Source organism: Temnothorax curvispinosus, unplaced genomic scaffold, assembly GCF_003070985.1.
Source record: "Temnothorax curvispinosus isolate PA1 unplaced genomic scaffold, ASM307098v1 QBEX01010194.1, whole genome shotgun sequence".
Classification (NCBI taxonomy): domain Eukaryota; kingdom Metazoa; phylum Arthropoda; class Insecta; order Hymenoptera; family Formicidae; genus Temnothorax; species Temnothorax curvispinosus.
In genome coordinates this window covers 24,473-52,335 of record NW_020219974.1, presented here as the reverse complement: position 1 = coordinate 52,335, position 27,863 = coordinate 24,473, and the positions used below count along the sequence as shown (strand labels likewise).

Here is a 27,863-nt window from a genome sequence, read left to right as displayed (position 1 = left end):
GGATTGAATTTTTTTCAATCGGTTTCAATCGGACATTTTCAGCAGCATGCACTTCATTTCAGAGGTACGTGATTTGTTTGTGTGCGCGCGTTTTTTTTAAGGCAGGTGTCTCGCTACGTGCTAGTCATGTGACTGTTTGTAGGTTTTCACGTTCAGAAATATATTTCAGGCAATTTTTGCTAAAGAAAAAATAATTTTATGAATTATGGTGTAAAATTTCATACGTGACAAAGTATGTTACTTTTTCCAAATTATGTGATTTTTCTCATTTGACTCCGTTTTGATCAGCTGATCATGCGAGTCGTCGAGAAAGGTTACAAGTGAGAAAAATCTTCTTTTCGATTAAATTTTGACAATTGCTGAGAAAAGGTTTCAAAACGCATGACAGGGGTGTCAATCACTATCCAATTCGGCTAAGAAAGACGAGCCCCATAACCTGCAACTACAGTGATTAGCCAGCGGCGTTGCCAAGTCTTCCCAACCTCACCTCGACCAAAAAATGTCTGCTCGATTACCGCATTTTCACTAAAATAAACTAAAAAATTAGCAGCGAAATCTCCGGTAAACTATATATTTTATGGTTGCATCGGATTCTTTGAAATCTAATGTACAAAAAGCAATGTTTTTTCTCACTTTATCTAATTGAAAAATGCGAAAATATGTGATTGAAACCGTGATAGAGCCTTCTTTTTTTGGCCGTCTGTATGAAGTAATGCAAAATTTGTGATTTTCGAGATCGATTTTTGAGAGTAAATAGTCGGTAAGGAGCCACAGAAAAAATCAACTGCAAAGCTGATCATATAATTTGATATAAAATCCGAAATCGAAAACTTTATTTAATACATGCCCTGACGAGACGACTACCTTAATAATATATTTTGTTTAATTTTTTACAGCATGATGTGAACGAGAGGAACCTTGATGAAAGGACGGTCGACGATACAAGAATTTCGTTAAATTTGCGGCTGACACGGAGAACCCAGCCGAAATGCATGTACGTTTCAGCATGTTGACGGTGAGTTTTTTAAATAACATTTTATTTTAAAAAATATAATTATATATAATAATAATAAGAAGTAATTCATATTTAATATATTTTAATAGATTTTCCGATATTCCGATGACGGATCCGCCATGCTCTCGCCAAAGGTATATGTGTGTGTGTGTGCGTGTGTGTGTGTAATTTAAAAAAAATAATTTTTATAAATTAATTTTTTTCAGTAGGTGATAGACGTCCCGGGGACGGGGCGATTACATATCGACAGCATACACCATCAGAGATGCAGTTACACGGGGAGACATCCCTGGTCTTTTGGCTGCCGGAGGTTAGTATATTCATTATTGTCGCGTTCTGTCTGTTGTTCGTCCGTTTTTTGGTCAATGTATTTAAGCAATTTACTAAGGATTTGGACAAGTCGTGTGAAAGTTATTATTATTATATTATTATTATTCGGGACCAAAAAGATATCTGAGTTTCTAAGTTTTGTAACGAGGATCACTTTTGTCTATCTGACTGTAATTATAGGATAATCAATGTCGAAATCGACAGGAATAGGTTTAAATGGAGGTGCGTTTTCTAGTTGTTGTAATTTCTAGAGGAGGGGGAGAAGATCTCGATTAGAAGTAACAGCTTGTTTGATCTGGAACCTAATTCGTTTGATTTGAACTCGTCTATCTCCCTTTTTCGTTATTCAGCCCGCGTTCTCGAAAATGAATTTTAAGCTCGCCACAGTCTTCGTCAGGGCTCAAAGCCAATCCGCCACACTCTTCGTCAGCGTAAAGGCCAAATTCACTTTCGGGAATTAATAACGATTGTTGCGATTTCTAAGAATCAACCCCGTAACCGCCACGCCTTTCGGCAGCGAAAGTACCAGCTTGCCATACTCTTCGTCAGCGTCCATGACAGATCGCCACGTTTTTTGTCAGCGAAAACTGCGAGTCGAATCTCAGAAGTGATTGATTAAGAATTTTAATACGTGGTCAGATCCCAGATTTCAAGCTTATTCTCTTGTTTAGACTTATCTTACCTTTATTCTTAAAATCTTAGTACAACTGAGGCTGCGGTCCACTTGACGCTACAAATGCTTCAAAGCATTCGTCTTCTCTTTTCTTTCAATGAAGAAAGAAGAAGAAAAACGCTCCAAAGCATTTGTAGCGTCAAGTGAACCGCAGCCTGAGTTGTGCGTGAAGCGCGGTCTTAAAGTATAAGAGTGCAGGGATTAAGTCCCAGAATCGAGCGCGAATGCTCGGACTTGAACGTACAGTCAAATGTCGAAAGTGATGTCTGAAATTGAATAGGAGTTAGAAAAATGGTCGAAGTTTAAAACTAAGGATTTATACCCGAAAATGCCCATCAGAATCTCCCGCGCGAGATTTCCGTCATTTCCTAAGCGTCTTAAGAGGAGAGGTTTTCTAAAAGCTTCTAGAACGTAGTTTTGGGCCCCATCTGGCCCCCAGCCCTCTAACGGTCGTCCGATAAGATAAACATTTACTATTAATCTGAGCGTGTTTAAAAAAATTCTGTTTTTGTTCCATTTGGTCGTACAGACTTGAATAAAAAACGAAATTGTGCGAAATTTTGTAAGCTACAATTTTTATATTTACATAAATTTCCGTAAAGTTGATATTTTCCGAGTTATTTGCGAAAAACTGGTTTTTCGGACCTTTTGGACCCTCCCTTGCCCGCAACGTAGCGTCTACATATGGAGACTTTTAATATGTTAAATAGTACCCTAAAACAAGCCTGTTTACAAAGTTTCAGCCCTGTTCGAATTATTTCCTCCAATGTCATTTTACTGGGCTATTGAGGACGAGGCAATGATTCCAGTTTCAAACAGTTTTGAAACGCTGCCCGCGCGCTGCCACAGCGCATGGATCGAGATATACACAAAAATCATGTATTTGATTATGATAACCTACTATGGAGACGCATGTTTGACGAATGTTATGTTATAACGCGTAACAACGCGTGTACCGGGTAAGGCTGCGTTCGGAAACTTGTGCGTGATAGTTTTTCATTACTTAGGATTTTACGTTACTTTATTAGTACAACATAAATGCATCATGCTTATGTGAAATTTTTATTGGGTCGATTAAAAGAAAAAAAAATGTAGTTTCAACTTTTTGCATCCAAAATTTTAAGAAAAATACATAAAGATATAGAAGAATAATGAAATATCTATTGACACAGGGTGAAAATGAATTTCCAGCAACAGCTTTGTTATTAGCATGTACATAATATTAATGTTTTTTTATGTTAATAAAAATACATTAACAGTATTAAGTTTTAAAAATTTTATATACAATATATACATATTTCCCAGCTAGATATAGCACAAGTCGTCCTCAAGTCATCCTTGATACATACATCCAGGATGTCCTGAGGATATCTGTGCTATTTGGGTGTGTATAATATGCATTATATATCTAAAGAAAAAATAATTTTTTTTTTTTTTTTTTTTTTTACAAAAAGTCTTATGTCATAATAAAGCATGCAGTTTCTCTCTTACTAAATATTATAATAAATCAAATATCATATTTTTAAATCTATACTTTTTTACTATAATTAATCATGTATAATACATTTTAGTACTTGTTTTTATGTGTAAGACTAAAACATTATCAAAATATTTATATATAAATACTAATGCTTCTAATTTTTTAGATTCCAAGAAGGAGATGGACGAAATGATTGCCAAAAAAAAAACATGTAGTGTATCTTTACATCTGTTACAGTCAGCGCCAGAAGATGAGAATTCAGACAATGGAAGAAATAATTATAATTTCAAAAGATCAAAAAGCTCGTTAATTAATCAGGATGTAATCCCATATATTTTTTTTCAATTTCAACACAATTTAATATACATATTTTTAAATTCAAACAAGAGGAATAAGACCTTTTCGACAGATCTTTCCTTCTATATATACAATATATTACGACAGATATTGTATGGATATCATACAATAAAGTTTGTTTTATTAAAGTAACTTTTTTGTACCTACGGAAGATCTGTTGTAAATACCTTATTTATCTTGTTTGATTTTAAAAATATTATTGATAAGTTCATATTTTGTAGTTAAGTAATGTTTATACAACTTTAATTCACGTAATGTTATGGTGCATTATGAATAAATAATTGTAGAACTCGAATTTGGAGAAGCTACTTACTAAAAAGCTGCAGAAGTATAATTATAGTGAGATAAATATAATTTTGACGGAAAATCATACAGAGGTAAAATATATAATTATATTCTTATTCTTGGAACAAAATTTATCATATATGGAAGTGTTATACCTATATACCTCTTTATATAGAATTAGATATATTAAGAGACGAAGCAAACGATTTATTGATTTGGTATAAAATAATATATGATGAAATTAAAACCACAATTAACACAATCATTATTAATGCAAAATAATAAAAAACAGTTTTTTAAAAGGAATAATTACTTCATAAAAGTGAACAAATGTCTAAAATAGTGATAGACCTATAAATTTTATTTGTAAATTTCGAAGTCTTACAATCTGTAAAATATACTCGAAAGTTCCGCCTAATCACCGAGGGATGGATAGACGACAAAAATCTGAGTAGTAAATTCCTGAGCCATTTTTAGATCCGATGCCATGTTTTAATTCAAATACACAAGATTTTAAACCCCATTTATTTTAGGAAATCAATAATTACGTGATAGTAGATTGCATATTTGTAAAATTATATTTTTTTTAATTGTTATAAGGGTTGATTCTGTAATCTAATAAATACTTATTGAAATAAATCTTTGAAATTTAAGTATCTGATACTCAAGATAAGTTGTTGGAAGATAAAAGTAGTGAAATAGATGTGGTAATATCTTCATTTATAACAAAATACGTCACTGTAAACTTAAGACAATGATATATATTTATATTACAATTTTTTTAGAATACTCAATTTTCGACTGATATGTGTGAAAAAAATATTGAGGTAATGTAGGGGAGACCGGGGCTATGTGTCCACACTTTACGCTTTTTTCAAGTTTACTAAGAAACTAATAAAGATATTTGGCTAAAATTTTAACGGTATAACATTTCAACCTTGCTATTAAAGAAAAACATAATTAGAATCGTTGATCTTTTAACGTTTTAAAGAGGCGAACTTTTTAAGTAGACAAGTCAAGCGTAGACAGATAGCCCCATATATATGTTGCCAATTTTAGATAATGTGGAACTAAGATTTGGCGCTTCTTACACCTGATATATTAATTAATAATATTATGAATTGCTTACTTTAATTTGAGTTAAACTACTGTCGCACAGCAAATTTTTCGACCGTCAAAAAATGTGAATAATTACGTGTATAGCGTCTGCGAGAGACATCGCAAGAAAACAAACAACATTTAAATATCTTACGTAGGGCATTTTTCAACTACTTGTTACAATGATGGAGACATCGGTCTCTTAAAACTTGAGATATCAGTACTGTGGACACATAATATATATAGCCCCCGTAGACAGTAGATAGCCTCGGTCTCCTCTACAACAATAATTCCAGACATTGCATCTGTTTTAGAATAGTTATACATATGTAAAATTGTATTTTAAATACTTACAGACTGCATAATCTCGAAATGTACATCAAACATACGAAACAGAGATATGTTAATAAATGCTAATTATTATAATTATGTTTATGATATGAAAATTTGATGCAGCAGGATATATTTTATGATTAAGACATATATAGATATTTAAGAAATGCATTTTAAGGGCTTACACCTGAGTAAAGTGACCATATTTTGGGAATTTTTTTCTCGGGAAATAATTGCTTTATTCAAAAACTTTTTTTTTCTGTTAAAAAGAGCATGTATTCTAGTACGTTTGTGAATTTTTTAATTAAAATTTATTAACAATAAATATTGTTTATTGGCATCAGCGTAAGCCCCGTTTTTTTGCGGTGTTCACCATTTTGGGTTGTCACGTCATCTGGTACAAAAATATGCATTAAATTCCTAATTAGTTATATACAAGACAGTTAGCTACGGGCCAAAAAAAATTAAAAAAAAAATTCGAAAAATGAAATTTGAAATGTTTGAAATTTGAAGTCGATTTTTGACCTATTTTTTCAAGTTACCAATGCATTTTTTAAACATTTGTAACAAAAAATTTATAAAAGTTTGATCGTAGCTAATTAGACAAAACATCCAAGAATGTCGTGTCCAAATTTCAAAAAGATCTATTGATCCGTTCTCGAGATATCGTGAACACCGTTTTTAAAAACCATGTTTCGAGAAAAACGCGTTTAAAGTTTGAGAAGAGATTTGGATATCATTAATTGTTTATAATGCTATAACTTGAAAACAACTCGTCTTACGAAAAAAATGCAAAAGACAAAAAAGTTTTATTTTGACTCGAAAATATTAGTAATAATTAAAAAAATTTTTTTTGTTAATTAACAATGAAATTGTTCAAAAAAAATTTTTTTTATAATTTTATTTTTAGTCGGCGATTCCGGGGCCATATAAAAGTCCTTCGATGACGACTTGAGGAGAGGCTTCTCGAAGGACACGAAGTCCTGAGAGGAGAGAGCTATCTCGCGATACCGGCGAAAAAGGCGCGATACCACTACGCTCCGCTCCGCCCCGCTTCAGTAAAACTTCCGTAACTTCTACAATTCTTCGAATTTCTTAATAATATTTTAACACAATATTTTTGAAACTATATATTTTCAAGAAATGCAATAAAAAAAAATCGATTTTTTCAAAATTCTACTCAGGTGTAAGCCCTTAAATAAGCGCAGCTACAAAAAAATAACGTAAGGACAGTATATATTATCGATCATTATAAACAGTTTGTTTATTTTTTAATAAAATATGTTTCTAATTTGATTTAATACTAGTTTTAGCGAGACTAATATTGAAATAAATATAAAACATTACTAACAAGTAATATTTCTTGTTACCGGTAATACCGATTAAATAAATACCAAAAAGTCATCAGAAAGTTGTTAACATTACTTATTACATATTATTATTACATGATATTATTTATTATGAGAGATATTATTTATTTTATTTTTATACAAATATATACATATATTTTTTTTTGGACAATCAAAAAGATTTTGAGTCATCTAAGCAATTTATTATACCTTTTAATGTATTTAATTATAAATGACCAATTTTATTTGTATATTTAAACATGATTATTAGATCGCGCATTACACTACACTTTATTTAGTTAATTATTAAAACAAATTGAAAAATATATATAAACACTATTAAAAACGACAGAAACGGATTCACATTAATTAAAACGGAGTTCACAAAATTATAACGATTAAAACGGATTGACTAAGACCGATTCAAAACGATAAAAACCGATTGAATTAAATGAATCGGTGGAAATCCGGTTTCTTAATCCAGAATTCATGAATTTATAACGATTGAAATGGATTGACTAAAACCGATTCAAACCGATAGAAACTGATTAAAATTACATCCTTGAATACAAATCCGTTTTAATCGTTTTTAATCGGTTTAATCGTTACGAATTCATGAATTCCGGATTAAGAATCGAATGAGGAAGAAAATAAAGGTATATTTCATAAATTAATTTTATTTTAAATAAATGCAAAATTAATTTTGAATAAATAAACTAATAATAAAGTTATAATAATGATGCAACAAATAATTTGAAATTAATAAAGATACTTATTATTATAATAACTAATTATTTATTTATTGTATAATATTATAATATTTTAGTTTATAAAAATATAAAGAATTTTGGTTTAAATACTGTTAATAAATCTTTAATCATGACTTTAGAAATATGATTTTAATAATTATTTTTTTGCAAATAAAACGAGTTAATTAGTTTAGTTTGTAAAAGTTTTGTTTTTATCGCAGCTTATTAAAATCGTGTAATTTTAATAATAAATTCAACTTTGAATCATTTTCAGATCATGAACGTACTCAATCAAAGGAAATCGAAGAAGAATCCGATGACGATACCGACAATACCGAGCTCACCGATGATGAAAATGAAAATTCATCAGAAATTGAAAGTTTGATTACAGATTATCCAGATGAATAAATTAATAATTTTAATAAATAAAGTTAATTGATTTTTTATAAGCGTATACTTTCATAATGTTGACTACTTTAAAATATAGTTTTATTTTTAAATTACTTTATTTCTGATTATTACATAATTAATTACACATTATTCCGCTACTAATAAGCACGAAATCGTTTACGTTTCTTCTTTTGGACAAGTAAAATCTTTTTTAATGAGTATAATGCGTTAATAATATTACAAATACGGCGGGCAACGAGCTACCGGCGCGCTCGTGCAGACGACTTTAAAGGGGGTGCCAGACCAATTTTCCAACCAGTACAAGTAGCCAGACTTATTTTTTTATAATTTTATATATTTAAACTACCATCTTGACAAGTTACAGCTTTAATCAAATGATTCTACAAATCAACTTTTTACAACGACTTTGGGAGGATGTCAGACTCATTTTCCAGTGTCAGTTGCATGCCAGACTCTTCTAAAACATTTCTTTATACAAAAAAACAATAAATATATAAAAGCTCAGCACTAATCAAATTCTTCCAACATAAGTGTTTTTTTGACAAGATCAAAAGCGCCCGCAACGCCCATTCCAGCGAGACAGCGCAGCCAGACTCTGCATTTTATCAACAACACTATTAAAACAAGAGAAATTACTTTGTTCTAAGACTAATCAAATCGCTGACACTTTTGTGTCGCTATTAGTATGGCTCCCGGACTATTAGTATGGCAAACTTATTTACCTTTAGGTCACAAGATGTATCTGATCAAACTATTACTTTTTTATTGTCATATATTAATTTCCGGTTGAATACGCGTATATCCTACCGGTGCGATGCAAATCTAGTAAATTTTATTATGAGTATTCTACATTTTTCGAGAAAAATTTTCTGATATGATTTCATAACGATTATACCGATTGGAAACGATTGAAACGGATTTGTACTCAAAGATGTAATTTCACTCGTTTTCTATCGGTTTGAATCAGTCTAAATTGTTATGATTTGAATTGTTGTGAACCCCGAAATCACGAAATTATAATGATTTAAACGGATTGACTGACCGATGCAAACTGATAGAATCCGTGAATTCCGGATATATAAACAGGATTATTTACTACTTTATTATAATTCCATTCTTTTTACTACAAATTTATTACAATGTGCAGTATTTATTTAACCCTTCAAAAACACACCTTTTTTTTCATTCACGGAGAACACTGGGTCAATCTGACCCTACACACACTTTGATCGTCTACCATTTTAAATTGACGAGTGCGATTAGCTTGAAAAAATTCCCAGATGTACTTGAAACATTGTTAAATTAATTGATATAAATAAAAAATGTCATTAAAATTATTTACATATTTTAAAAAATTTAAAAAAATTCAAAAAAATTAAAAAAAAATTTTTTTCTTTTAAAATTTTTTAAAATATGTAAATAATTCCAACGGCACTTTTTATTTATATCAATTGATTTAACAATATTCCAAGTACATCTGGGAATTTTTTCAAGCTGATCGCACTTGTCAATTTAAAATGGTAGACGATCAAAGTGTGTGTAGGGTCAAATTGTTAAAAAAAAAAAAATGTTTCTTACGAAAAAAATTTAATTTTTTTATGTTTAATTTTTGGCTAAAAATTTTTCTGGCAAAAAAAGGGCAAATTAACCCTGTGTGTTCTCGAAGGGTTAAATAAAAACATTTTACAGTTTTGCAAATATAGAATTCATGACTTTACCAAAAGGAAATCCTGTAGTAAGAACTCTATTACGTAAAAATTATGTGTTATATACAATTTTAATGATTAAAGCGGATTTAATCCGAGTCACATAGCTACTTTCACTACCCAATTTAAATGGATTAAGCGCAGATACGATTGAAACCGATTGAGTAGAATTTAGATGAATACGAAAATATCGCATTAAATCCGATTCCGGTGTTGTATTAAAATTTTACGATTGATGCGGATTCAATACGATTCATGTGGTCATTTTATTTACCCGATTAAAATGGATTAGGATTAATACGATTGAAACCGATTCAGTCAGATTCAGATGAATCCGGAAATATCGCATTAAATCCGATTTCGGTGTTGTATTAAATTTTACGATTGATGCGGATTCAATACGATTCATGTGGTCAATTTATTCATCTGATTAAAATGGATTGGCATTAATACGATTGAAACCAATTCAGTCGGATTCAGATGAATCCGGAAATATTACATTAAATCCGATTTCGGTGTTGTATTAAAATTTTACGATTGATGCGGATTCAACACGATTCATGTGCTCACTTTATTCACCCGATTAAAATGGATGTGCATTAATACGATTGAAACTGATAACGACGGATTCAGATCAATCCGGAAATGCCAAATTAAAAACGATTCCGATTAATTTGTTATTAGAACCGATTCACTTCCAATCGGGCATCCGATTAACCGGATTGAAAACGCATTCATTCCGATTCAATTTCATCAAATTTAATATAGTCCAGTCAATGTAGGAAAACACTTGGAAATTTCTCCTTGAAGAGTAAACTTTTTTGGAAAGTGTTCTTTTGGGTTTCAGAAAACATGTCCCGAAAGTTTACCAACGTAAACCCTGTGCTAAATGTTTTATTTAACAAAAAAGACCGAAAAAATTGGGTTTTTTTAGTATAGCTAAAAAAACATTAATTTTATGAAAAAATAAACCATGCCAATCGAAAGAGGAGAAAATTTTACTAAAGAAACATATTTAAAGTTTTTTTAATATTAATATGTGTAGGAGTAATAATTTTTTAATTAACGCTTCAAAGTGCGTCGATGCCGTCCCGTGTGAAGCCGCCTGCAGCATACGCGGGCGCGCGCGCACTTTTTAAAAAGAGTTGTAACTTTTGATTGGATTGATAGAATCAAATTTTACAAAAAGCATTCGAAAGTAGACGTAATTTACTAATTTTCAAGTAGTTTAGAAAAATTGAGAAAGCATTTTGAGTATATTTAAATCGAATTTGAAGAGAGGCGATGTGAAATTTTTGACTTATTTTACTAATATCATTGCCATTTATTTAAATTTGCAGATTTTTACTTCTAAATTAAAGCATTATATTCTTAAAATATGTGCTGATAACATGCAATAAGTGAAAAAAATTACAAAAATTTATTTTTTAAAAGTTGGGACCTCAAAGTTGATAGTTTTCTTGAAATTTCGTTATTTCAAAATTGATCAACAAGTTTGACTTCAGATATTATTGCTTAAGAAATAGATATTGAAATTTAATAACAGGGTTTTTTAAAGCTGAAAATATGTACTTTAAGATGATACATGTTTTATTTAAAAAACAAAATATTAAACAAGTGTATTTTTCAAAAAAGTATATAAAAGTAAATGTCGAACTAGAAAATATGAAAATTTCTCTACTGCTTTCAAAGTCGAAAAAGTAATAAAAAAAAATTTTTTTTGAGAAAATAACTTATGGGATGTTGTAGCTTGGGTCTTAAACTTTAAGACTGTATATCGGAAATATTTTTTTGAACTTTTATTTTAGTGGTTACACGCAATTTAGTAAAAAAAGTCGTATTTACTGTCGTTTGTACTGTTGTTTGGGGTAATCTTAGAAACTATTGGACCGATTTGGAAAGTATTGTATATGAAGTAGGGGTGGAATTTCCCGGGAAGTACTATAAGGTGTATAGTTTTTTGTTACCGATATTTTGGAAACCAATTTTTCTAATTTCTTCAATTTTTTGGGAAGTAATTGACGGAATCTCAAAGAATTATATATGAAACAGGGGTAGAATTTTCCGAGGAGTGATATAAAGTGTATAATTTTTTGTTACCGATTTTTTTGGAACCGGTATCCGAACTTTTTCCAACTTTTCGGGAAATAATTGACCGAATCTTAAAGAATTGTATATAAAACAAAGGTAGAATTTCCCGGGGAGTGCTATAAACTATATAGGATTTCTCGGCTCGCACGCGGAGAACTGCAGCGTGCAAGTGAGCGTGATAAAAACGTTAAACTTGAAACTTTGCCTCTTTCTGAAGATGCTGCAATGCAGCATATCAAAAGAGTATATTTTCAAGTTCAAAAGTGGAGAATACGAATTGCCAGCAACTGCATGGGGCTGGAATAATGATTTTACACCTATCACTATAAAACAACTTCCAGCTCTAGACCGTATTTTAAAAATGATATTTTGCGGCTGTCGAACTGGCTGCAAAAAAGCTTGCGGTTGTAGAGGAGTTGGACTTTAATGCACGGAACTGTGTGCAAAATTACTGAAATCAGGGCTGCTTAAACGTACCGATATGTCCAGATATTTATGAAGATGAACCCATTGAATTGAATGAAGATGAAAATCAATAAATATGAATAAATATGACAAATGTAACGATTTTTACAAAAAAACGCTTAGTTTTGTGTTTTTTACCCGCCCTTTTGAGTCGCCATTTTATAATGTTGAAAATTTTACTTCAGATTCGTATTCAGCAACTTTAAAAACACATTACCTATGAATTTCATGATTATACATTTAACATTTTTTTAATTATAATCATTTTTTCACATTTTTCTTAAAAAAATCGGTTTTTTTCATTTTTTTCCAAAAATAGGTAAGAGCACATAAAATAAATAGGTAAACTTTTCCATTTAAGGGTAAAAAAACACTTTTCAAAAGGTTTCAAGTGAATTCATTCTTCGGGAACAAATTTCCAAATAACGCATGTTTTTCGCCTACGTTGCCTGGACTAATACGGAACCAATCGGATTTAATCGGTCATTTTCAGCAGGGATATATTATACTAAACGTAGCGGTATATAATACATATTATATACCGAAGATGTTTTGCATTATGACCCTCTCATTGACCTTATTTTTATATTCGGATTGCAAATATCATGAACACGTTTACATTTTTCTTCAAAAATTTCATTTTTATATAAGGATTAGTTTTATAAGTTTTACTTTTTATATTATTAATATTATTGTCATTAGAATATTTTGGTCACCTCTAATTAGTTGTCTTATTAGTTGTCATTTCTGCAACAAAATTTTGTCCTGTCATATTCCTTATTTCCTCCAATTTCCTTTTCCTTGCTTTATGTTTTTCTACATGTTCACTCATTCTTCACGCAGTTTTAAGATCTTTTAACACTTTATGCAATCTTTTAAATTAATTTTATACAGACTATATAATACGCGCACGTTATAAAACTGAATCAATATTACAATATGTCTTGGAAACAATAGAAACTCAATGAAACTTAATTGTTCAGTTCTTATCCAGTTCCTACGCAGTATTTTAACTAATAATCATCTATTAATACTAGACAATAACTGGGCAGGTGTCCACGCAAACTGCATATATTTTTACCAGGAAAACTGCTTCAGATACTGAATAAAACTCTATCAAGTTCTTGTCCATTTCCTACGCAGTATTGTTACACTAGTGAGAATGGAGTAATACTAGACAGTAACTGGAAGGATGTTTAGGAAAACTGCATACATTTCTACCAGGGAATATTTGTGAGTTATACACGCTTAAAAAGGACCGAATTTTGCGGTCGAAACGTAGCGTCTTTTGAATAATAAAATTGCCAGTTTGGTCGAACACAACTTCTGTGCTAATTGTTAATTATTTACTGGCGACTCAAGTTCTCGGTTTTATAGATTAAATGACTAAAAACTTTATAATTTGGTAAGTTTATAATGTCAGTGTTAATTGGCAAATAATTAATTTATGTTTTTCTGTTTTAATTAGAAAAATCATAATATTCCTGCTGCGTTTCTAAAACAATTTAGGCAACTAAAATGCTCAAAGCAAAATAAAAATAAAAACTTTGAAGAAACTTTGAAATGTCTTAGTTTTCGTCTAAAAGTTTATATAATTTGTAAAAAGTTAATATTATAGTTGAGAACATAAAATGTTGTGATTATCGTCTATGTAACTACCTGAGGAATGTATAGGTATCCTTAGGACAAGTCATCTCATCGACATATAGTATGGACTCCGCACAGGTATAGAAAAATATGACCGGTGTGAGTCGCCGGTCATATTTTTTTATACCTGTGTTTATACTATATGTTGATGAGTCATCTATAGAACCAACCAGAATTTTCCAGAAAAATCTATAGAATCTTTTTGGACCCTATAAAAGAAGAGGACTCTCGGCATACGGCAGCACTTCTCAGCACTTCTCAGCAGTTCTTCGACGGGTCAAGTTCAAAGATTTTAGTACGCTGTACTTACGACGCATAGTCGATTACTATAGTGTTGCATCGTTATAAGTTAAAAAAGTATTATTGTAAGTAAAGTAATAAATAAATAAATTTTTTGGAATAAGAATTATCGCGAATTGGAGAATCAAATAAAACAACATTGATTATTTATTAATAATATAATTTTAATGTTTTCGCGTAACTGATCAGTTTGATTGTCTGCACGTGCAATGTTGAATTCCGTATTTCTGATTAATCAATATTGTAAGTGTGTCTTTATTAATCGTTATTTGAATAATAAATATCGCGCGTCAAAACCGACATTCTCGAATGTTTCATCGTTAATATTAACGGAACACAAGAACTGGGACACAAGATGGATCAATTCTGGGACAAGTGGCGTTGCAATTTGTTTAATTAGTAAGTAAAATCTATGTTAACCCTGGATTTATTTCTTATAATATTCCGATGTCTAATTATCGTGCGTAAATATAGATTTGCGTTCGCACATTGACGATCTATTATAGAATATGCGTATTTCACAAGATTCAATCGGCCTCAAGTATATCCCGTGAAAAATCGATAAAAAGACGATTTACATTTTCAGATATATTCAATTTCAGATTGCAAATATCGTGTATATCAATTTACAATTTTATCTTGCATTATATTTAACTTGCATTATGACGCATAATAATGACCTTAAAAAACGCATAAATGCGAAATGTTAAGAGGACATGTGAAGCCACGCGCCATTTTTAGAGTGTAAAATTAACCACGTGGTAGAAGAACGTTCTTCACATCTCTACCATCGGAACCGTAGATTTAACCTACGACACGCGGTACGATTTTGTCTGTTGGAATGCGCTTGCGCGCGCCTGTGCTGACGATCTTTCTGACTGCTAACAATAAGCTGGAAATTGTTAGTCATGCTGCTTGGCTAGATTTCAGTGATAAATTAAAAAATGCTATTTTTCTTGCATGGTTTTGTGTTTGCTTATTGTGAAAGCCAATAAGGGAGAAACATATGTAACGTCCACCGGTCCACCACGTGTTGCAAAAGTAATGGAAAGAAAAATAGACAAAGGAAGCTATTTCAATTCTGATAAAGATCTATAAAGAGAAATTATGCTTGTACACACGCCAAATTACATTAATAAATATATATATGTATATTTGAAATTAACAAATATATATGCGCGCTACTGTCAGCTGTTCAACTAGCACGAAAATTATCGCATTATTTGAAATTCTAAAGCCAAGCTAGCAATACGGCCATCACATTTCCAGCTGCCTTCAATGTAAATCTAGTCATGTAGCAGTTCAGCAGGCAAAAACGCATCGTGTACCCATACTTATAGGGTATGTTTTATTTAGCGTTCGCAATGCTCTTAGAATCGTAGACCGATTGTTGGGGAAGGGTAGAGGCGCAGGTAGAAAACAATTTATGCTGTTTTGTCCTTTCTCTTATGCACGCGAACAAAAGAAAACGGAGGGGCACAAAAGAATAAGCCGACTTCGTGCCCGTCCTAACTACCACCCCCCAGGTGGACACTCATTGAATTGTCAGTACGTGCCGTTTCCACGTCCACGCCACTTCGTCGCCGTATACGTGTATACGTAACGTGTGCCTCTATTCCCAGTTCCCAATAATCCCAATAGGAATTTTCCACTTTTTAAATAAAGGCAAATGCTAGATATATTATGTCTTATGTGTATATATCACGGATTTTAATAATACGTTTTATTTGAAAAGCACTGTGGACATTGGACGGATCAACTCTCTGGAACAAATGGTGTCGCGACTAATTTAATTGGTAAGTACAACCTATATTAACTTCACATTTATAATTTATTACAAATTTAACTATTGAGTAAAAATACACGATGCGGTCTTGCGCTGCGCGTATATCACTGTTGGAAAATTTTTGTAGTTTTGTTAAGAAGGGTCTTTGTGTTAAAATTTTTGTGTAAAATAATCAATATATACATGTGTAGATTTAACACATGCCTGCTATGTTAATTGAACTTTACAAATTAAAAATATAAAATTATTAAAATAATTTAAAAAATATGTTAAAGTAACACAACTTTGAACGTATTTATTAAATGTGTTAAAATTTGCAGAAAAAGAGTGTTGATTTTACTGTATAACAAAAATGGGATTAAAAATTTACAGAAAAAGAGTGTTGATTTTAGCTTACAATTTTAACTTTAACATAAAAGTTATGTTAATTGTACACATTTACATTTCTTTTCTGTTAAAATATTTTAACATATTATCGGTGTTATCATTTAACATATTCATATTATGTTAAAATAACACAAAAATTTGAGTGGACTATTTGGGACATGTGATTTATGTTATATTTAACACAAATTTTTGAAATTTTCCAACAATGTACTTGGCGCGAGACACTACGATGTATCTCTTGATTCGGTGATCGTACATGTCGCGCTTTTTTTTATTTAAAGCTTATTTAAACATTAATCGTATCTTCATTATTTGTTAAAATGTGTTTTTTTTTAACTTGTTCGGCTGAAGATGTATCGCGCAGGTAATTTGTAAAAATATAATATTTTTAAATGCTGTGAATACCGCGAGTATCTATAGCTAGAATTATCGACATATAGTATGTCGATGAGTCATCTATAGAACCAACCAGAATTTTCCAGAAAAATCTATAGAACCTTTTTGGATCCTATAAAAGGAGAGGACTCTCGGCATACGCGGCACTTCTCAGCAGTTCTTCGACGGGTCAAGTTCAAAGATTTCAGTACGCTGTACTTACGACGCATAGTCGATTACTAGTGTTGCATCGATATAAGTTAAAAAAGTATTATTGTAAGTAAAATAACAAATAAATAAATTTTTCGGAATGAGAATTATCGCAAATCGGAGAATCAAATAAAACAATAATACATTGATTATTTATTAATAATATAATTATACGTAATATGTTTTCGCGTAATCGATTGTCTGCACGTGCAATGTTGAATTCCGTATTTCTGATTAATCAATTGTAAGTGTGTCTTTATTAATCGTTATTTGATTAATAAATATCGCGCGTCAAGACCGACATTCTCAAATGTTTCGTCGTTAATATTAATGGAACACAAGGGCTGAGACACAAGATGGATCAATTCTGGGACAAGTGGCGTTGCAATTCGTTTAATTGGTAAGTAAAATCTATGTTAACCCTGCATTTATTCCTTATAATATTCCGAATTCTAATTATCGTGTAAATATAAATTTTGCGTTCGCACATTGACGATCTATTAGAATATACGTATTTCACAAGATTCGATCGGCCTCAAGTATATCCCGTGAAAAATTGATAAAAAGACGATTACATTTTCAGATATTTCAAGTATATCGTGTATATCGTTTTACAATTTTATTTTGCATATTTAACTTGCATTATAATGCATAATAACGACCTTTAAAACAAGCGTACATCATATTTATTGTTAAAATGTAAAAAACGCATAAACGCGAAATGTTAAGAGGACATGTGAGGCCGCGCGCCATTTTTAGAGTGTAAAATTAACCACGTGGTAGAAGAACGTTCTTCACACCTGTTCCATTTTCAACCTACGACACGTGGTACGATTTTGTCTGTTGGAAAGCATGCGCACGCCTGTGCTGACGATCTTCCTGACTGCAAACTGGAAATTGTGTAGTATCCGCTAGTCATGCTGCTTGGCTAGATTTTAGTAATATATTAAAAAATGCTATTTTTCTTGCATGGTAAGAGCCAATTAGGACGCAGCCTTAGATCGCGTGAGCAAAATTTCTTTTCACACGTCGCGTCGTCTAGCTGCTTGGGTTTAACTGGGGAGAAACATGTATCCCATATAGCATGAAATATTCCATGAATGTTCTATAAATATTCTTTAGAATAGTCATGAATTTTCTATGAATGATCTATAAATGTGCAAAAAACGTGTAACGTCCCGCTTTGAATGTCCTTAGAAATTTCTGTAAATATTCTCGAATAATCTACAAATGTTTTATAAATATTTCCCCATAATCCATAATTTTTTTATATATGCAAAATATATTTATAGAACATTTATAGATTATTTTAGGAACATTAAAAATGGGATATCGCATATTCTGTATACATTTAATATTCACCCGACATAAAAAAAATTATTTATTTCGAAATTTTATTACTATTTTTTAACTAAATTTGTTTCTTAAGATGCAGTCTATAATTATAAATATTTTCTCGTATTTGAAAAACACACTTACCTTCGTGGGATTCGAACTCGGGACCTCGGGACCTCTGCATCGTAAGCCAACTGCCTTAGGGCCAAAGCACATATGACAGTCGTAGTCGTGGACGTAAGTAACGCACAAGCTTTGGCGTATCTTGATTTGTCAGGTCGAGGACTACGACCGTCGTATATCGCTACGCCATGTTATGTGCTTTGGCCCTTACGTGGTAGACTACTTCTTAATTTGATGTAAGCATTATATATATAGTCTACATATGTCATAACCAGCGCAAATATATAATTTTTCAAAAATCATCTTAATATCCAGAATATTTCTATAATGTTCCAAAATATTCTTCAAACATTTCTAGAATAATTAGAATGTTTTTCATATTTTTCCTAAAATGTTTATAAATTATTTTAAAAATATTTTACTAATATGTAAAAAATATTCTATTAATATTCTGAATATTTCATGTTCATTGCAATGTTCACAGATTATTATTGAAATATTTATAGCAATTCTAGAAAAGTTTTTCAGAATATTCATAGCACATGCTATAAATGTTTAAGAATATTAACAAAATGTTCCGTAAATATTCCAAATATTCTATATTTGTTAAAATATTTATAGAACATTCCATACATTTTTTAAATGTACTAAATTTATTAGAATATTTGCAGAATATTTTATGCATATTCCGAATAGACAAAATTTCATGGAATATTTATAGAACTTCTACAGAATATTTTGAATAACTCGTGGAATATTAAAATATTTATAGATTGTTTATAGCACATTTCTTACATATTCCATGCTGTATGGGTAACGTTCACGTTCACCACGTGTCGCAAAAGTAATGGAAAAAAAAATGGACAAAGGAAGCTATTTCAATTCTGATAGAGGTCTATAAAGAGAAATTATACTTGTACGCACGCCAAATTACATTAACAAATATATTTGAAATTAACAAATATATATATGCGCGCTACTGTCAGCTGTTCAACTAGCACGAAAATTATCGCATTATTTGAAATTCTAAAGCCAAGCTAGCAATACGGCCATCACATTTCCAGCTGCCTTCAATGTAAATCTAGTCATGTAGCAGTTCAGCAGGCAAAAACGCATCGTGTACCCATACTTATAGGGTATGTTTTATTTAGCGTTCGCAATGCTCTTAGAATCGTAGACCGATTGTTGGGGAAGGGTAGAGGCGCAGGTAGAAAACAATTTATGCTGTTTTGTCCTTTCTCTTATGCACGCGAACAAAAGAAAACGGAGGGGCACAAAAGAATAAGCCGACTTCGTGCCCGTCCTAACTACCACCCCCCAGGTGGACACTCATTGAATTGTCAGTACGTGCCGTTTCCACGTCCACGCCACTTCGTCGCCGTATACGTGTATACGTAACGTGTGCCTCTATTCCCAGTTCCCAATATTCCCAATAGGAATTTTCCACTTTTTAAATAAAGGCAAATGCTAGATATATTATGTCTTATGTGTATATATCACTGGTTTTAATAATACGTTTTATTTGCAAAGCACTGTGGACATTGGACGGATCAACTCTGGAACAGATGGTGTCGCGACTAATTTAATTGGTAAGTACAACCTATATTAACTTCACATTTATAATTTATTACAAATTTAACTATCGCGTAAAAATACACGATGCGGTCTTGCGCTGCGCGTATATCACTGTTGGAAAATTTTTGTAGTTTTGTTAAGAAGGGTCTTTGTGTTAAAATTTTTGTGTAAAATAATCAACACATACATGTGTAGATTTAACACATGCCTGCTATGTTAATTGAACTTTACAAATTAAAATAATTTAAAAAATATGTTAAAGTAACACAATTTGAACGTATTTATTAAATGTATTAAAATTTGCAGAAAAAGAGTATTGATTTTACTGTATAACAGAAATGGGAATAAAAATATACAGAAAAAGAGTGTTGATTTTATCTTACAATTTTAACTTTAACATAAAAGTTATGTTAATTGTACACATTTACATTTTTTTTCTGTTGAAATATTTTAACATAGTATCGGTGTTACTATTTAACACATCCATATTATGTTAAATTAACACAAAAATTTGAGTGGACTGGTTGGGACATGTGATTTATGTTATATTTAACACAAATTTTCCAAGTGTACTTGGCGCGAAACACTACCATGTATCTCTTGATTCGGTGGTCGTACACGTTACGCTTTTTTTTTATTTAAAACTTATTTAAACACTAATCATATTTTCATTATCTGTTAAAATGTGTTATTTTTTTAAACTTGTTCGGCTGAAGATGTATCACGCAGGCAATTGTAAAAATATAATATTTTTAAATACTGTGAGTACCGCGAGTATCTATAGCTAGAATCATCGATGTCGATGGCTAAAATATTTAATACGTTTATTCGTTAGAACAAAAAATAATAAATAATAAACATAATAAAAGATGTAACCATATAGTAAAATAATAAGTAATAATCGTAATAAAAGGTATAAATGAGGAAGTTCAGGTATTTTAAACTACTCTCTCTAAGCCTTTTTTCAATATAACTTGAAAACTATTAAAGATAGCTAAAATTTGTTTACGCTGAGTTATAATGCCAAATGTTTATTACAACGTTTTCCTCACCAATTTCGTTTATTTATAGTGAGTTTAATGTTATAGCAAAATTTTCGAAAGTATAAGATTTTTGTTGAGTAATTTGAACTGTGTCGGGCAAGGTAAACTACTTTATTAATCTTGCAAAAAAAAAATAATTTTATTGTGTTTTAAGGCATTAATAATAAAATAAGATATAATAATTATTAAATTGTACATTTATTTTATTGTAATTTTTTATTACAAATTGTAATTTTTATAACGTATAAAAGTGTATGATACATGTTTAAAACTTTTTTATTAATGTAATAATATCATATAATAATATAAACTTTTTACTCATAAATTTTACTTATAAAATAAAACGCATTTAAGAAAAGGAACTATCTCGATTTGTCCGAAATCACTATTTTTACCTTTTTATGGTATAAAATAAAAATGTACAAATAGAATATGAGTGCATTCCGTTTGTTGTTCGCCGAATGTTAAACAAAGCTAAATAATGCATCATGCGCATCATGCGCGAAACGGAATGCACCTATAGAAATGCATTTCATTTGCATTTGCATTTTATTTGTGAAATATCGAACGTGCCGTAATTTCGTACGCACCTATAATTTTTTTGCTATCGCGACACGATTAAGTATGCGTTGTGATTAATATCGGGAGTCACACGAAGTATGACATAGCCGCACTATCGTTATAATCTAGTAATTTATAATCGCGCTTAATTTTGAGCGACAATTTATTGCGAACAAATTTTGCCTAAATGCCACGAAGAAATAGCAATAGAAAGAGAAGAGCGAAGGAGAAGGCCAAAAAGATAGCCAGATGTGACAGCAAATCGCTGAAACATTTCGTAACTTATTTTATTATTTATTATTGATGGAAATAGTTGTTTATTTGCACAATGGTACATTTTAGATCACTGTATAATACAATAATGTATTGCACGTAGTATATTGTTTAATAAATATAAAATATTTCAGATTGTATTTTAATGTTTTAAAAATATTTAGAAAATATTTTACAACATGTTTAATATTAACAAATATACCTACAAAATATCTTTAAATATTTAAGATTTATAATAATTTAAATTATATTATTAGATTTTTTCTTACCAAATTTTATATAAATTAATATCTGCGAAAACATTTTTATCAAAATGTTATTTTTTTCTGAAAAATTTGTCGAAGTTAGGAACAAGATATTTGCGTGCAAAAATTATTTTTTGATATATTTATTTTAAATATTATTTTTATTTGAATATTGTATGTGTAACAGATCAGTCCTACTATAATTCCGCTGTTGTGCATCGTGATGCGAGTATAAGTGAAGTGAAGGAGTTTGGATATTCTGTCAGAGGCAAAGAAGGAACTATAAAAAATAAAAACCAGAGAGCAATAGAGGAAAGCAAAAGAGGTATCAGCTAACAACTAACCGGCGCGAGGGCGGAGTAACTCCGGTAAGTAATAATATTTGAGTAAAAATAGTCATTTATCTCTTTTCATTTATTCAGATCGTTTTATTCCAAAAATTCAAATTTAATACCAATTAGAGGAAAAAATTAATTTTTAAAAGTTCATTTTTATATGTATATATGTAAAGGTTTAAAAAATGTATAATTATGTATATATATAGTATACATTTTTTAAATAAATATTTAATTGAAATGCGATCAAAAAATTCTCAATGAAGTAACAGATTTATGAAAAATGTCAGAAAAATCAAATATATCGTATCGACATTATTATGATTATATTAAAAATGAATATAAAACTTCGTAAATCCGCTATCCTAAAATGGATGAACTATAAAAGAATTTAACAAGTATTTCATCTCGAACTTGTCTTTTATTATTTGTTAATTTGCTAAGCTAGTGTGCTTGAGGCTATACTCGCGCAAGTACATTGATTCATTATTTGTTAATTTAGTGTGCTATTGTGCTCAAGGTACACTCGCACAAGTACACATACAGAGAGAGAATACGAAATACATCTCAACAGTCATTTAACTATAAATATGCTGTTAATAAAATTAAAATAAGAACCTAAATATTTTGCTCTAATGTTGTTGAATTATTATTAAATTATTCTAAAATATATACAAATACAAAAATAAGCAAATTTTTAAATTTAAAATAACATAAAAATGAAACTTTTTTTCTTATACACAATAGAAATCAGAAAAAAATACTTACATCTAGAATTAAATTTTAATAAAAATAAATAAATTTACAGATATCAGAAAAAAATTATTGAAATAGTTAGGTTTATGTAGATTCAAATTGCAGAGATAAATAAGAAAAAAATAAAGTTGTATTGCAAATAAAATATTGACATTTTAACAATTAAAATTTTGCTACAGATTTCTTTTTTACAAAAAGTATTAGCTGGATATTTTTATGTATGTAAAATAAAAAGAATGTAATATTTTTTCACTTATCAAACTACGTGTCAATTATATGTCGGTTTTGAAACGCAGTCTCGAGCTGAAGTTTGGAATTGAAGAGAAAAGATGTTGTATAAAAAAAATGCACGTAAAAATATAAATATTATTAATCACAAATTTAGTTTTATCAAATTAGGTATATCTAAAATATATAAAAAATTAAAATTAAAAATTACTTTCAGCGATATTTTTTAAATAAATGGATTTTTTTAAGTACATAATTATTTTTCAGAAAATCATAAAAACTGCGTCAACATTTATTAATTTATCTATAATAATAGTTACATTTTGTGCAAATGCAAGCTTCCAGAGTTTCAACTTTTCACTGCTTTAAAAATTATTTATGTTTCCGTAAAAATTCTTTTGTTAGTACGACGTTAGACATTGAAATGCTAAGTAGAAAAGAATTTTCCATTATTGTAAAAATAAAAGAAACAAAATTGTGTATTGAAAAAATAAATAAATCCGAAGAACAGCTACTTGAAATAAAATACTGTTCTTGACAATAAAAGATTTATGGTCACCGGATCACCGTAGATACGATATCCATTTAAAAAAAAAAGTATTTTTTATTGATTTAGGACTACCTGCGTTCAAAATTTATGAAACGTAGCGTGAAAAAAAACGTAATTTATTACGTGGTGATTTCGAGCCTTAAGCCCCTTGCACAATGCTAAGCAAAAGGCAATAGGAACATGAAATAACAAAAAAATCGTTAATTACAACCTAAAAAATTCGAATGCTATGTTTGGTTGGCAACAGGCAATAGGTACAGAATTTCCAACGTGATGGAAACTCTGTGTCCATTGCCTATTGCCTAGCATTGTGCAAGAAGTTCTCTGAGCATCTTATTTTGACGGAGGGGGGCGGGGAAAGAGGAACGGGCAGAACCGCTTTATGACATAGTGTGACTAATCCGTCTTTCTTTTATGTTTTTGGACTATTTGCGTTTAAGGTATACATAAAACGTACCATAGCTAATCCTAAAATACAAAAAAAGTAACTTTCACTGGTTATAATTTCGAGCTTTAGTCTAAGCATCTTATTTCGATTCGGAAAGGAAAGGAAAACAGAAACGGATAAGATCGTTTTATAGCTGTTTTATAACGAATATAACTCATCTGTCTGTTAGAAATTCTTTTATGATGTAGGACACCGCTTGCATTCAAGGTAAATCATTTACGGAATGAGCTATAGCTAATTCTGAAAAACAAGAAAAAAAGAAATTTATTACGAGTGTCGAGCAGAGTAAATTAGAAAGCTGTGTTACATCCTGAAATGGCACCAAACTTTTGCATTTTTCGAATATCGAAGGGTCAAACGTACCATTACTTTTAAATTTTATGACGAGATGACTGACAATGAGTTAAACCCTGATTGAGTTAAACCCTTATAGCTCTTAAACTATCCGCTCTTGTTAAGCTTTGTGTCCACAATACTATAGAAATCGCTCCGAGATCGCCAGGGCTGGATTAACTTAATATGCGGCTCTAAGCAGATTTTAATGGAGGCCTATGTAAGGCAAGGATTTTTTCAAAAATAATTGAACATTTGAGCACTGAAAAAGAAACTGTAATTAATATAATACAAATAATGCTATATTCTAAATAGGATAATATTTAATTGAACGAAATAATGTATGGTTTTTGTTTAAATTTATTTTTAGAGTTAAAACATATCTTAATTAACATACAATTATACTTAACATTAGATGTATTATTATTTTGGCAATATTTTTGGTTTAATTCATTTATTTTGCAACTATAATATGATATGATTATAATAATATCTTACGTGCTTTTTCCCGCGAAATCGTCTATAATATCAGAATAGGAAATTTTTCTCAATAAATCGCTTTCAATGTTCAAGAGGAAGATTATTGAGTCGATCTCTCAAAACATATCTTTTTCTCCTCTTTATTTTCGCGACTATGGATGCGATTGCGACAGATATTGTTCATTCTATGATTATTACGACGATGTACAACGCGCTACAAAATGTTGCATAAATATTTTAACAATGCAATAATATCTTTACCTGCGTGATTAAACGGTTTAAAGATTGTAATAAGATAATTTTGTGGTGATTTAATACTGATTTGGACAAATGTCAGGATTGCGTAACTGTGAAAAAAATAAAAAAATTTAGAAAATATTACTAATAATTCTTTTTGTACGAGTTATTATAACAAAATATATGTAACTCACATTACGGACAGACAATTTTATTTGTAAAATAATATCTGATAAAGCGATATCTTACTCATAATTTATATTTATAATTTAAATAGTTGTGTTTTATTCCATACATATAAAACATCGTGTGATAAAAACTTATCAGATGTCATTTTTTGAAATTAATTTTATATATATATATATATATATATTACAAAAAATATGTCATTGCAGATAATGTATCTTGACAAAGAAACATTGCTCTAGCGTTAGCAGTGTATGTATTTGACAGATAATGTATCTTGGCAAGGAAACATCGCTCTAGCGTATACTATGAAAAAAATAATATTTATTATGGTAGATATATATTTAAATGGAACAAAAAAACTTTTTTTATTTGGTTTTTATTAAAATATGCATAGTGTGAAACGGTGGAATAAATTAACTATGTGAAAGACAAACGTACGTGGGAGACATATATTTAAATTGAACAAGAAAATTGCTTCTTTATTCGGTTTTTAATATGTAATTATTTATGTTTGGTTTGTACTTTTTAAAGACTCCGGATATATCTCCGGAGACGTCTGTAGAGAATGTCTTGCATTAATGTTATGATATCTACATTGCACTTGCGACCCTTGGCGCGCACTCTAATAACATTGCCCTCCCTGCTCTCGCTGATAAAAAAATTGCCCATAATGGAGCACATCATTTGGTCGAGTTTAGTTAATATTTCTATCGTTAACATAAAATAGAAGAAATTTTATTATAATTTTACAGTGTCGTCCACTCACAATACAGCTATTTCAACTATGCGATAATTTATTAACCGATTGACTAATTTTGTATTTCGACACTGAGGATGGTCCTATAATGGACCGAAATGTCTGTAGATTTTTAACTCAAATATAGAATTATTAACGTCAACACCTTGTTACTGCTCTAAGCTCTATATACTCAAACTGATTTTTAATCTTTTGAGCCTTTATTACTTATATTTCTATCCTTCTCTGTCCGGTACTTGAATCTACGAAGACGACGTGACGTTCAGGAAGATTTGTCCAAATCTTTTTCCAGAATTCTGTATATACTTTTTATATGTATGTCAGTGAGCTCCACGATGAGTCTTGTGGACACATAGCGGTCCGATCAAAGGATTTCAAGCACCTTTAAGGATCATCATAAGTGCTTTCTCATTTGGTCGCAGTAGCTTGTAAATGTTCTCGAAAGTGCGCGCGCGCTATAGTTACACTAATGCAAACAGTAAAATGACACAACATTGTCATATTTTTTGACTTGGTCACTCGGCAACTCCGACACTTCTATGTCCAGAACGATGTAGGATTATCGCTTATCGGAGTATACATATATACATATATATTTCTAGCAGGCGTAATTCACCATCGCGCGCGCGGTTGCGACACCCGCGCTTACTACCTCCGCGTCGCGCGGCAAGATCGGCAGTAACATTTCCTTGGTAATGTACCCTGGACCTGACCCGAGAGAGAGAGAGAGAGAGAGAGAGAGAGAGAGAGAGAGAGACACACACACACACATCGAGACATCTCCCACGCATCTTGGACAGTTCATAAATGAATTTCTCGACGATGTCCTGGTCGTCGCGTCGTTGCATGTTGCTTCCATGGACCCCCCCCCCCCTCGGGGATTACATGTTACATAATAGTCCTCGACCTTCTCCATGATTTTCCGCCGATATGATGTCCGACGTCCGAGTCCTCTTCGTGCAGTCAAAATATCGATGCCGGGGATGATATGTGACACTCACAATGCCGGGTCCGCTCCTCTACTGCTCTGACTTTTTAACTTTGTCTTTGGTATTTATATTCGGCGGCTTGTACAAATGACTTGTTTCTTCCTCCGCGTTCTCCCATTTTATTCACGTCTCCCTGCCAGCCTGTCCTATTCTTCGTCGTCTACTGTGTGTGCCTCAATATCGAAATTCTTCCCTGGGCCACTCCGCGCTGCTATTATTTCATTTAACGAAAATTGAATTACCTTTTCAATAACCAAAGCATCTTTTCCACGTTTTCTGAGGAACGACTTGTTTTTGGCGATCCTGGTGGATCGCCTGAGATATCCTCTCTACCGTTACGAAATAGATTATACACGTAA

General features: G+C 30.9%; 1 protein-coding gene and 1 long non-coding RNA gene across 2 annotated transcripts; one reads left to right on the top strand and one right to left on the bottom strand.

The window, feature by feature from the left end:
• Window positions 1-908: 908 nt before the first annotated feature.
• On the top strand, window positions 909-2,902 carry LOC112459888. The gene is made up of 4 exons (XR_003041379.1): window positions 909-1,015; window positions 1,105-1,149; window positions 1,222-1,325; window positions 2,756-2,902. It is a non-coding gene; the product is annotated as an uncharacterized LOC112459888 (long non-coding RNA).
• Window positions 2,903-26,889: 23,987 nt separating this feature from the next.
• On the bottom strand, window positions 26,890-27,363 carry LOC112459887 (juvenile hormone acid O-methyltransferase-like). Its single transcript, XM_025024254.1, is given in 3 exon segments — window positions 26,890-26,967; window positions 26,970-27,049; window positions 27,282-27,363. Coding segments are annotated over 3 exon segments (240 nt in total).
• Window positions 27,364-27,863: the final 500 nt, after the last annotated feature.